We start from the raw sequence: 13,055 nt of genomic DNA, 5'->3' as shown, positions 1-13,055 counted from the left end.
GAAATCATAATCAAACCTTGATGTGTTATCTCCATATATGGTTATAACCTACCAACCAGGCAACCATTGAAATTTGAGAACACTAATCGATTAGGCTTTGAAGTTTGAATTTATATTATAATTTAATATCTTAAATGCCGTCCGCCATCCATTTGAGAATTAATCCAGAAGTTCTCATCACAAAAATCTGTCTAAAATTTGTCAATTGAAGGAAGGAAAAGATGATAGACTTGAAACGACTCTTGGTCGCTTCCAAAAGTCAACAACTATATATACGGATTTTCTTTTGATTCTCGATCAATGCAATAAATAGAAATAAGAGAAGAAGATGATAATGATGAGCTCGATCGTTGCTTCAGCGGTCCCATACAAGGTTGAAGCGTCAGGCATGATAATTAGTTAACAAGTAATAATTACACACAAGATTTAACGCATTGCTTATATACATCAATACTTTCTACTCTGTGGTATCAAATGTTAAAGGAAAAATATTTAATTCATGCAAGCCAAGTGTATTCCTTAATTTAAATACTCACGCACATTTCTCTTACATATAGTGAAGAAGAGGACCAAATGACAGAGTTTTATTACACGTGTTGTTCATTGTACAATGCTTTTGAGCTGGGAAATGGATGCATTATAGTACACTAAAAATATGGTTCAAGTTGACGAAAAGCTCTTGCTTTTACTGATTCGAGTGGCTGTACAAAACTGAGGAGAATCACATGATCATCCCATGCGAGCTTAAGGCCTGCTAGGCTGTTGATCTCCTTCGGGTGACTCCTGAGCTTAGCGTTTATTATATTCTCTAATACTGAAACATAATTATTTTACGAGGCAGATGTGCCAAACTAAGGAGAATCACGTGATGTCCTATATGGTGATTGATGGGTGCAACATTAATGTCTGCGATATTCCCTTGTTGATTTTCTTCGTGTCAAGAGGGCCAGCCATTTTCCGAATCACTTGCTCTGATTTTAGCCTTAATTAATTATATTCTCCAACACTGAAATATAATTATTTAATAAGATGCTTAGAATCAGAAAGGTACGAATTAAGCATCTGATGAAAGTAGTACATATGAAACATGGCTACTTCAAAAAAGGGTTCTTTTTGGGCTAACACATGCTTCGGTATGACGTTGGTGAATGTAATTTTTGTATTTATAGTTGTGTGTAGACCCAGGTAGTTACACATAAGCAGGAGTATTTTGCCCCCAAGTAAGCGTCAGAATTGATTGAATGCCAATGTATCTTCTTTAGATCCTAGGATGCTTTTACTTCTCAGGTCTTGTCCCTCCTTTTCTGCTTTACTGCAGTTTCCTTCATGTATATTTGTTTTGATTTAATGCCTTTTATTGATTTCTCTTAACAAAAAAGATTGAAGATTAATTTATTTCGAATTAGTAACACAATGAGTGGAAGTGGAACTGTCATTAAATAAACGTCTTTTAAGAATTGTATCATTATTGGTTTTTGGAGCTCAAATCATGGTTATCACCGCGGCTAGCCAATATTAGGTTTGGCATTTTCAACAAGACATGCGAGGTTTAAACTATGTGCGTACTGGCTTTTTCGCCAAACCTCTTTTGGTGTTCAGCTAGCTAGCTAACTAGAGTATGGGACAGCATTATTATGATGACGACTTTAAATCTTTCCACCTATGCAGGCATAATTAATTATAACTAATTCAATTCAATAACTGATTGGAGTGTGTTGATTAAAAATTAAGGAGGCTATCTCTTTCCATGAGATCTGGATAATTTTTAATTGGGTCACAAAACTTCAATTATATGAGGAAACCAAGATCAAATGATGGCTGCTTATGCTTATAGGTTTGCTTTAGCTGAATAGCTAGCATCTGCCTATACACATATCATGTATGTCATTTGTTGGACAAACCCATCAAGCTAAGTACCCTACATGAAACCTCATGCATAAACATATAGGGGCATTTTGATTTAAAAGACGTAGGCTTTAATAAATAATAACCATTGTTTTATTCAAAACCATATGTTAGTATATATATATATATATACACGTGTGTGCCTCTCCGACACTGCTTAATTATTGTGTCTATGCTTGCCAACATGCCTCGCGTACACATAATGAGGGTGCCATGATACAACTATTCACCTTAGTGACATTCTCAAAAAATGTCAGTGTGCCTCTAATTATTGGGAGGGGAAAACACTAGGCCTAGGATATTAATTAAGGATTAAGGCCACCCTTTGATGAATGTTTGTGTGAAGAACTGGGTTACAGCTTCTTTCTTTGCTTTGATGATAAGTGAGAACCTTACATGTCATATTCTTTTCATGCCTTGGTATCCATGATGTATTATTGAATAAATTTGTTGGTTTTTGTGAATATTTTCTTGTTCTCAAACCGTGCCACCTTACTCTTATTATACTATTGATTAATGAGATGAAATTATATCTATCATCGTCTGAGTAAATAATGCCTTATTTCTTCTGAAGAAATTAAACAAGCTAGTGTGTACGTGGAGTTAATAACAAAGGCTAGTTCGTTGAAGTTGAGGTTTGAAGAAAGGTTTTGGCCGGTTTAGATGCATGAGCTGGGGGTGTTCACACACACACACCAGTTATTAATTGTAAATAATGAAGTGCAATTGCTGTTGTACGAAAGATGCTAATTATATAAATCGGACCAACGGCAACTTGGGCATATGATAATGCCATACAACTTATTATCAATGAGGCGCATTTTCATTGGTGTGTGTTGATCATTCAAAAGAAGATTTTGGTCGGTTCCCTTTAACGATTAAAGATAGCACGCTATCGATTTCTTCGAGATGAAAGCTTTTTCATTAAAAGGGTTAATTAATTAGGAGTAGTTTTGTGATTCATTATTTGTCGACAATAAAACAGACGAGCCTATGATGGTTAGGGATAGCATATGGAAGAGCGAGCGTTCCTGGTTTCAAATAATATATAACCTCTCCTCTCCTTGTCCTTTTGGGGGGAAAACATACAATAAAAGAGAAGAGGTTAGTCGTGTATGATGTCACCGATGTCGTCACACGCAACATTCGAAAGGTACAAGGAATCTGAATGGGGGCCATTATATTGCGGATTTGCCCAACAAAAGATTCGTCAGTTAGAAGTGTTGATTGGATTGAAGAAGGTGAGGCGTGAATAGGGTTTGCCCGCAGATCACAGAGCAACACCTGTCCAAAAGCAACAAGGCAGCATCCATCATCATTAACTCCATCTTCTTCCTTACTCCTTGATGCCTTATATTTATTATCATCCCCATCTTTGTCCTCTGCTGCATGCAGTCATAGCAGTCATACTGCATATTAAAGCTCACTCGTTTATATATATGTTCTTGAAGACGCCTCTTCATCAATCAAATTAATTAATTGCTTAAAAACTAGTGGCTCCCCAGCCACTGTGCCTGTAATGTCAGAAAAACTAAACTCTGCATCAAAATGATCTTCTTCACTCATCACACGCGGTATCTTAAAATCTACAGTTTATCAAACCATTGTTACTCAACCTTAATTATATTATTGTTAGTTACTCTAACGGCGAACAACCGTGAGCGGTTTTCTGCACAAGTCTCCTTTACGTACGCACTGAAAATTGACACGCATCTTTCCAGTTTATCTCTTGCTAGATGATCGCAATATGTAAATGGAGGGGACTGAGATTTTATATATAGAATGCAAGAGCATCATTACGTTCTTGAGAAGCTACTAAACTCGATCAGGAAAGAGGAGTAAAATCGTTGCAATTTCTATATATTGATCTGAAACATATCGATTCAAGCTTTTATGCTAATAATGGTGAAAAAAATGGATTTGAAGAGAACTGCAAAATAGTAATGAGCATCTCTTGATTTTGAGGGCACGGCACGTTGAGGCTTGGCGGCCAAGAATGAAGAGATTTGGTTTCCTTAATTATGATTCTCACCATCAAGAGGTTAAGGCATTGATCTTGCGTTAAAAATGATGGATCCATACGCAATCTATCCCTTATGAGGAGCCTCATATTAGGGAACCAAATTGTATATGTGAAATGTGATATTGAGCAATTGCAGATTCAACTGAAAACACGTTAATCAATGTCCATATTTATTCTTGCAATGTAATAAAAATATGTAATTAGTGCCTCTTGAATGCACCTGAGCTTGAGATAGATATGCTCACTTCGTTAATTCTATGAATCATCATGGCAAACCCAAAAAAAAAAAAGCTTGTAAAGAGGTGACCCAGATACCAATGCAGACTCCATGAGGGCCCAAATATCACTTCAACCTGTTGAGGCCCCCAACAACAAGTCGGTCCACGCAATCAATCAATTCATTTCTCTCTCCCTTCACTGGATCATTTGCCAAGCCCAAGCAAACAAGTCGTCCAACAACGAAATAAATATTAGAAAATAAACTATGGCCTAGTAGAAGAAGATAATTCTTTACAATGGAATCAATTAAAATTCAAATTTTTATTAGGACAGTTGCCCATATTTAGCACCGTCAATGCCATGTGCCTAATTAAAAAAATATATTAGAAAACAAGTCAAATGTATGAAAGTTGAAGTTTTTACATCTTTTTTCCTTTCACTCGGCTACTAAAGATTCTCATTAAAGAGTAAATGTGCACGTAAGATTTATCCATCAAAGTTTAGACAATTTAATCTTTTTCTCCAATTTTTTTGACCAGCTAATTTTTTTCTCCAATTAATTAATTGTTGTTAAAAAAGAAATAAAGGCACAGCTTTTAAGCCATGACGCAAGGTGGCAAGGTACCGTGTTATTTGCATTAAATCAAAGGAAAATGAGAATGAAGCACTGAGCAGGGTGAAGGGAGCATGGAACGAGGAATCAAAGGAGGAAGATGGCGACCGTGGAGCGTGGAAAAAAGGAGGAATGATGAAGGCAGCGATCATGTTGAAAAAGGAGCTTCATCGTCTTAATTACTCATACCGGGCAGCCATGAAAGCTAATCACACCACCCACCGACTCCCCCGGGTCCCGCCTCTGCTAAAAGCTTCTCCTCAAAGCTTCTTTCCTACTTCGATCCTCCCATCACCCCATTTCCCGATCTCCTCTCACTCCCTCCTCTCCTCACCAAATCATGCCCATTGCCAGCTCCAACCACCACCTACCGCCGCCTTCTCCCATCCCCAGGGCCAGAGGCTCTCGCTCCGCCGCCAATGACCGCCTCAGCGGCTACCTCGACAAGACGCCCCATTGTCCGGAGCTGACCCTCCCGGCGTCTCACTTCCCGGCAATCTCGCACATGCTGGTGCCGGCGGAGATAGAGTACCGATCGCTGTCAGCCAGGATGGATGCGGTGGTGAGATCGGCCAAGGAGTTCGGTGCATTCAGGATAAGAGGTCACGGGATAACGGTGCGGGAATTGGGGAAAATGGAGGAAGAAGCCCAAGACGCGGCTGCTTGGAATGCCGGGGATGTCATCCCCTGCGTTCGTTGTCGCAAGGGTACATTGCAGTTCATCGCTTCCAAGTCTTTCGGCCTTCATTCCTATCCCAACTTTTGGTAACCTCCACAATTATTTTCCCACCTATAAGCTTCATTTTATTTACATTACAGTCTGTGTAATTATCTATCTTATCAACAATTTTTCCCAAGCTAAATTTGGATTTTTTTCTTCCTTTAAATGACTTTAGTTTTAAGAAAATTAAACAAGATTTGTAGAGTGTGAACATTTTTCCTTTGGTAGAATTTGAAATTTGAATCGTTACTTCATTCTTCTATAATCTTCAGCAAACAATTGAAACTTCTCCTGTAATCTTCTATAATATTCAATTTCAACTATCAATGTGTCATTGTGTGAAGCTAGCGGCAAGGTTCATAACTGTAAACAATAAAGTTCATCGTTTTTCTGTTTTGCGCATATTAATGCACGCACGGACCACTCTAGCTGACGATACAAAATAGCAGTTCCTAGCACGTCATTGTGTGGGCTGAGCGTAAAACCGTTGGACTTGGATGGTCAGTGAGACACAGGCCGGAGCTGAATTAAACTCTGGATCCCTAGCCCACAGACACCACGTACCAATTTGTAGGCTCAACACACACACACACACACACACACACACACACACACACACACATTCAAATTTCTTAGCTTCCACAGTCTTTGCATAGTTGGATTATTGAACAACAAATGGGCACATGCTTCAGGCTTCAGCTGTGTGGTGGCTTTCGTTTTTTTAGGGTTTACAGAGTATTGTGACCTCATAACGTAGTAGAAAGTAATACCAGTTAAGAATCTAACTAACAATCTAAAATTGTGTAATATGTGGGCTAGAAAGTGTCTCAGATGAAATTATTTGAGCCCCCCACTCCACTCTGAGAAGCTGTCTGACATCAATCCAACTGACATGATTAATGAAGAGAAGATTCTTAAACTGTGAAGTTACATATGTGTATATGTAGTAGCTAACGTGTAGTTCCTTGTGCATGATATATAAACGGAGGATTTCTATGGGGAGAGTGGCAAGTAGACTGGATAGCATAGTGGAGCAAGTGAGTGGGGCTCTAAAAGAGTTGGAGCAGCGGATTCAAGACACAGAGTCGGTGATTAGCTTGTGCAGGCATCCCCATGGCGACGTGGATGAAACAGACGAGAGATGGTGCGATTATGCTCTTCGTTTCTACCTTCCCTTGCAGCAATGTATATTCTATATTCAATCCGGACGAGGTCCCTTATCATTTGATGCCGGTCCTGACACTATCGTCGTCACCGTTGGCAAACAACTCCAGGTTACTTCCATTTCCTTTATATATATTTCAACTCCCCCAAATGAATAAGCTAAGCCCGCATTAATACTGAATAAACCTTGATCGAAGAACCAAAGGCTATGTATACAATTAACCAAAGATGTTGCGTTGTGGATGTGCAGGAGTGGAGCCACGGGGGATTTAAGAGTGTTGCAGCTGAAATGATATTCATGTCAGGTTTCCAGAGTAAGCAGGCCTCTCTATCCGTAGAGCTTAAGTTGTTCCGCAGCTTGAAGACTTCTCACAAGATACTCTCCTTATGTGATCAGATCCTAATTCTACTAGCCCTTACATTTTTATGCAATTTCTTGTCACTTCTCTTTTCTTATTGATTCCCCATATTTGACAAGTGGTTGCATCTTAGGGGTTGTCTGGTCATGGTTAAGCCCCTCAGTCCGACACCAGTTTTGCTCCTTCCGATTCATTTTCTAAAAGCCATTGTGATGTACAGTTGAAGTGTGAATTGTAAAGGTTGCGGGGTTTGATTAAATTACAAGCTATAACTTGATTTCTGATCGAGTGGGAAACAAGCAGAGTCATTTGTTTTATGCACAAGTCTGGTTTAATGTGAGAATGATCACGTATTTATTGACACACCGTCACCATGATATATTGAGTATTATTAATATAATGATTGAATGATTAATTGTATTGTTGCCCCGCACACTCTGAGGGATTTTCTTTCTTTGAGATAAGATCAATATTTTGATGCTATCCTGATTGTGTTGATGTTATGTCGTCAGAAAAATCTATGCATTAACTAGTGCTGATTATATAATTTTCTTAGTTCTTAATTTGATTTTTGATTTTCTATATTCATATAAAAATGATGGTCATTAATGCTCTGTCCCTGTAATGACTGAAGGTGTAGAGGAGAAAAGGGTAGATTTCTTTTTCTCATTTTTTTTCTGGCTAAAGTATAGATAATTTCTTATTTAGGGCAAGCCTATCCGAGATACTGTTAAGCATTAAATGTGGGTATCTTTCCTAATGGGGATTCTTTCTCTTCGATTTGATCCATCCTTCAAATAACAAGCTATTTTCACTACTATGCTACTTACCTGGAGCCTATTTTAATGTGCGCATTTTGAACATTGACAAACACTATTAGTGATTCAGATTTTTGTGTGTCGCCACAAGCGCTGCCACAAGCGCGCAAGAAACAAGTAATAGACGCGATCACCATCTTTAATGACGCTTATGGATTCATAGACTATCAAGTTGCGGAGGAACAGGGGAATGACAGGTGTACCGTATTTGACATGATAATACAAACATGATTAAAAATCACTCCATTCATTCATTCATGGCGACGGGCCGACGGCGTACCTAGTGAAGCCCTGGCAATACGGACATATTGATTTATATGAAACAATTTTAGTACACAGAGATTGATGCACCTGGTCGAGGGAATCTTTAAATTAGACACCCATATATGTGTGTGTGCTTATACAGCAGTTTCTTTGGATCCAAGGCAAAACAAGTGGTTGGTAGGAAATCTTTTGAGTTCTGAGATAGACATAAATGATTATAGAAACTGCTTGCGTGATGCATTGATTTAAGTTTTTATTTCATAAAGCAACAGTACTTTGATACAAAAAGGAAAAACAGAACGAAGTGGGACGAGATGTCATAAAATTAAAGAAAAGAGCACAATAAAGCAACCTCACAAAAAAGCATCTTGTGGTGGATATAAAAGTCAGAGTACTCTCATGATTCTAAAATGACGGGGGATCTGTAGTTCGGATCCAGACTCTTCATCTTTTGAGGTCGTAATTTCTGCAAAAATAAAAATAATATTAGATGCAGACGTTTTCATCATTTTGTGTTCATGAAGTTCTTCTGAAAATTAAATCATAAAAATATAGATCTCGTATGTGTGATCACTCTTTTTTAACTCGGAATCGCAGAAGAAGTAAATACATACAGGGTTCCGTCAGGGCGCACACGCATATATAAAAACCAAGAGAAAGATTCCATAACTGCATGATTAAACATTTAATTAATATGAATGATGGAATAATTTGCATTGATTCCGCACATCCCGTTGGAATTAACTAAGCACGCCTTGATTAATTAGTAGGGATGCCCATTAAAAAGAAAGAACGCTGCGTTAATTGGTCAGCGTTGATTAATTATGAATGAAGAGCAGGTGGCTTGCATGGAAGGGCCAATAATGGAGGGCGGGAATAATAATATAAGAACAGAGGTTCAATAATTTGATTATTGAAATGCATATTGAAATGGAATGAAGGTAATGATTAAAGCGTAAAATATAAGAAGAGATGCATGTGATGTGATGGCAGGAGTGAAGTCAGAGAGTGACAACAGAGGCAGTGTCTGTGGAGGACAAGCCTTCACAAATTTGTAGCTGCGTGGGCTTTTTATCTTATGTTGAAACACGCAAGTGATTTGGTCCGCCCACTCACTAAAACAAGATTAGACCAGTGCTTATATATGTTTGAGTTTACATGGTGATGGAGTGTGAGGAAATGCTCAAAAGTAAAATATGAGGGCCACAAACAGCAAAAGTAAATAACAGAGGCAGCTTTTACCACCAAAAAAACAAAAAAAATAACAGAGGCAGCACGTGTGTGCGCGATTGATGATGACTTGGCACCACATGGAGTGCCCTCTCTCTCTCTCTCTCTCTCTCTCTCGCGTATATCCTTTCCTTCCCTTCCCAGATAAGAGCAACACGCTATGCATCAGCCATCCATTATTCCCAGCGGGGACCACTCCTTTTCCAATCTCAACCGCCATTTTCATCTTCTTATCACCTAGTTTTTTTTTTTTTACATTGTTTTCTCTACTCATTACAAAATATTGTAATTTGTAATTTGTTATTTTCTGGAATCTTGGCTTTGGACACTTTTTTTATGAGACAAGCGGTGCGGTGGCATATGGCTCTTCATTTTAAAAGAAGAGTTATATATGTGTGTGTGTTTGGGGGGGTGTGTGTGTGTGTGTGAGTTGGATCCAAACCGTGATAGCAGCTTTGTCATATCTGAGGTCAAACACACAGAGGGGATCAGCTTCTGAATTCTTTTTACTATCTATTGGATGCCCATGCATGTATACCACACTCAATTATTCAGTTAAAATGAAATTAAAAAAGAAAAAAGAGTTCATTTGGCATTTCATTTCATGAAGTTCCAGTTTATGTGCATGCATGTTAATGTTACAAGATAATTAAACGTACCGTTTGGGATCTGTTCACTGAAATCTTCAGTTGGTGTGGGATTGGGCAGCCTGCAGGGGCAGTAAAGACGAAAAGGGAAGCGGATGGGCGGCAGAAGCATCTTACGCGGCGCTGGCATCCTACGGAGGGTGATTGGTAAGGCGTCCCATCCAGTGTCCGCGTCCGCGTCCGCGAGAAAATTATGATGGTATTTATCTTATCTTTTATACGACGCCTGATGGATCCCCCCAGTTAACTCCAAACTGCAAAGCTCGGCGATTATGTTTATGGGGGACTGGGATTCAGCAATACTAGCACGCATAATGGACCACCACAATTGACAACCCCATATGAATTATTTCTTGCCTACCTTAGATTGGACATTAACACGCCAAAGTCCACCCTTTTCATCCCCCAGATTGAGAAAAAATTAAGCGGAGTGATAAGGTGGGGGAAGAATTGTACGGAGATGCTTATCCAGTTCATGGTTGATCATTAACTGACGGCTGTCCCCGTACGGTTCTTTATCCGCTTTCATCCCATGCACGATACGTAAATCAATCTACGCTTCTTCATAACGTTGTTTGTCTCTCCCTTCCTTATCTTCTCATCACATATCATCATGTCATCATTCTTTACCCCAAGCCTCCCCAGTATTTTTATTTGTATTGTTCCTTAATTAACTTTCTCCTCAAGAATTCATATTCTACTTTTACCTCATTCATTCTCCCTAGACATGTCAAATCTCACTCCGCATCTTCACTATTGCCATCATTGGCAGCCAACTTTTTTCATTGTTAATTACTACCTCCGGTCCTTATATAAGACCCCATTTGACTTTTTGTTTGGTCCTAATTATAAGACCCCAATCCATTCTTCTATCATATTTATGCATTTTTTTCCAAGATAGTCCTTCTAATAATGGTAGTTCTAGCCAATATACTTAATTAGTAAGGATATTTTAGGAATGACAACACTTATTTATTACAAATAACTAACTTAACTTACTTCTTTAGTCTCCTCAAATAAGTCAACTGGATCTTATAATTAGGACCGGAGGTAGTATTAATTTTGGTGGCGATGCCATCACCCTCCTCTTTTTAAATTTATATATCACTCAAAATAACCATTTAACTTTAAGTCATACCTTCTCTCCTCTTCTTCCGCCTCCACGGGTTCATTGAATGAAGCCTCAAAATTGGAACACCTGTTCCTTCTGTAATGGCCAGCCGAAACAGTCGAGTTTAAGAATTAGAAGGCCGTCAAAACTCAAATACAAGTAAATCACCAACACTAAGAAAGGTACAATAAATAAATATGTAAAATCACTCTCTTCCATCCTCCCCTTAATCATACTCGTAAAAGATGTAAACTTTTCCCTTTTAATTTATTGGGGTCCTCATATCCAAAATTTTCGTTTAAATATCCCACCACCCGCTCATGAATTCTGTACTGTGTCTGTATGGCATTCTTCCTACCACCCCACTCACATCTTTCATTTGCCAGCCTAGGAAGATTTTACTTTTGCACCCACCCCTCCCAACCTCACCTCACTTCTCTCACCTTGTCCTTCAAAGCGCCGTCAGCATGCGGGAGGCATACGACGTCACCATAGAAGAAGAAGCAGCGTCGTCCGCGACGGTCGGAGAGGCATCCTCCGGGGTCGTTTTGCTGGGAAAGTACCGGTTAAAAAAGTTGTTGGGTGTGGGAGCCTTTGCCAAGGTGTATCACGCCACGAATGTGAGCACGGGACAGAGCGTGGCTATCAAAGCCGTGAGCAAGCGGGAAGTTTTCCGGGGAGGTCTCATGGAGCACGTTGAGAGGGAAATCTCTATCATGCGCCGCCTGCACCATCCCCACACCCTCAAGCTCTTCGAAGTCCTCGCTTCCAAGTCTAAAATTTACTTCGTCCTTGAGTTCGCCAAGGGCGGCGAGCTCTTTGACAAGGTCGCTCAGGGGCGATTCTCCGAAGATCTCAGCCGTCGCTATTTTCATCAGTTAATTTCCGCCGTCCGATACTGCCACTCTGCCGGCGTCTTCCACCGCGACCTCAAGCTTGATAACCTCTTGATCGACGAAAACATGGACCTCAAGGTTTCGGACTTCGGATTGAGTGCTCTGAAGGACCACGTCAGACCGGACGGTTTGCTGCACACCGTTTGCGGCACGCCGGCTTACGTGGCGCCGGAGATGCTCGCCAAGAAAGGCTACGACGGAGCGAAGGTCGACGTGTGGTCGTGCGGAGTCATCCTGTTCGTCCTCGCCGCCGGGTACCTCCCCTTCAACGACCACAATCTGGCAGCCATGTACAGGAAAATCTACAGAGGGCAATTTAGGTTCCCGAGATGGACGTCGCCGGAGCTCCGGCGTTTCCTGTCTCGGTTGCTGGACAAGAATCCCGAGACGAGAATCACGGTGGACGAGATCATCCGAGACCCATGGTTCAGCAAAGGGTACCGGGAGGTGCGGGTCCAGCACAAGGAATTCGAATCGGATCATGAGCAGAGCCGACACCGGGGACTGAACGCCTTCGATTTGATATCGTTTTCGTCCGGCCTGGATATGTCGGGCCTATTCACCGACTCAGGTTCGTCGGACTGCGTGGAACGCATCGTCTCGGGGGGAAAACCGGCGAACATAATGGAGAAGGTGGAGGGAGTGGCAAAAGCAGAGGGAGTGATGGTGAGCAAGGAGGAGAACGGGGAGGTAGCGAAGCTGGAGGGGCAAAATGGTAATATAATGATGAGGATCGGCATATACCGGCTAACGGATAAACTGGTAGTGGTGGAAGCGAAAAGGAGAGAAAGGAGAGCGGGAAATGGGAAAGGGACAAAATTTTGGGAGGATAAGCTGAAGCCGGAGCTCCAGAGACTGGTGTATAAAGCAGGAGACCAAAAATGAAGAAGAAAATCAGATGTTGATGGAATCCCCATGGAAGGGAATCACATTGTGTGATCTCTCTCAGTTGAAGGCTGATTAGTGGGAGCAACAGAATGGTGGATATGTGGGCTCCCACAAGCAAAACAGGGAGAAGGGCCGCCTGTCCCTGCTGTCCCAATCATCTCTGAAGCAAACAGCGGAATCTTTTGTTCATACTAGAT

The 13,055-nt window shown here is 40.6% G+C and overlaps 2 protein-coding genes across 2 annotated transcripts; both read left to right on the top strand.

The window, feature by feature from the left end:
* The first annotated feature begins 4,810 nt into the window (after nucleotides 1–4,810).
* On the top strand, nucleotides 4,811–7,105 carry LOC114722640 (uncharacterized). Its single transcript, XM_028908717.1, has 3 exons — nucleotides 4,811–5,525; nucleotides 6,470–6,755; nucleotides 6,896–7,105. The coding sequence occupies exons 1-3, from the start codon at nucleotides 5,101–5,103 to the stop codon at nucleotides 7,103–7,105; spliced, it is 921 nt and encodes a 306-aa protein (XP_028764550.1). The 5' UTR covers nucleotides 4,811–5,100.
* Nucleotides 7,106–11,440: 4,335 nt separating this feature from the next.
* On the top strand, nucleotides 11,441–12,933 carry LOC114722539 (CBL-interacting serine/threonine-protein kinase 14-like). The gene has a single exon (XM_028908584.1). The coding sequence runs from the start codon at nucleotides 11,542–11,544 to the stop codon at nucleotides 12,853–12,855; it is 1,314 nt and encodes a 437-aa protein (XP_028764417.1). The 5' UTR covers nucleotides 11,441–11,541; the 3' UTR covers nucleotides 12,856–12,933.
* The last annotated feature ends 122 nt before the right edge of the window (nucleotides 12,934–13,055 follow it).

The sequence above is a fragment of the Neltuma alba genome, unplaced genomic scaffold (genome assembly GCF_004799145.2).
Source record: "Neltuma alba isolate B1F8T4 unplaced genomic scaffold, ASM479914v2 tig00012097_pilon, whole genome shotgun sequence".
Taxonomy (NCBI): domain Eukaryota; kingdom Viridiplantae; phylum Streptophyta; class Magnoliopsida; order Fabales; family Fabaceae; genus Neltuma; species Neltuma alba.
The sequence above is the reverse complement of the archived record's forward strand: the minus strand, read 5'-3'. Positions and strand labels throughout refer to the sequence as shown.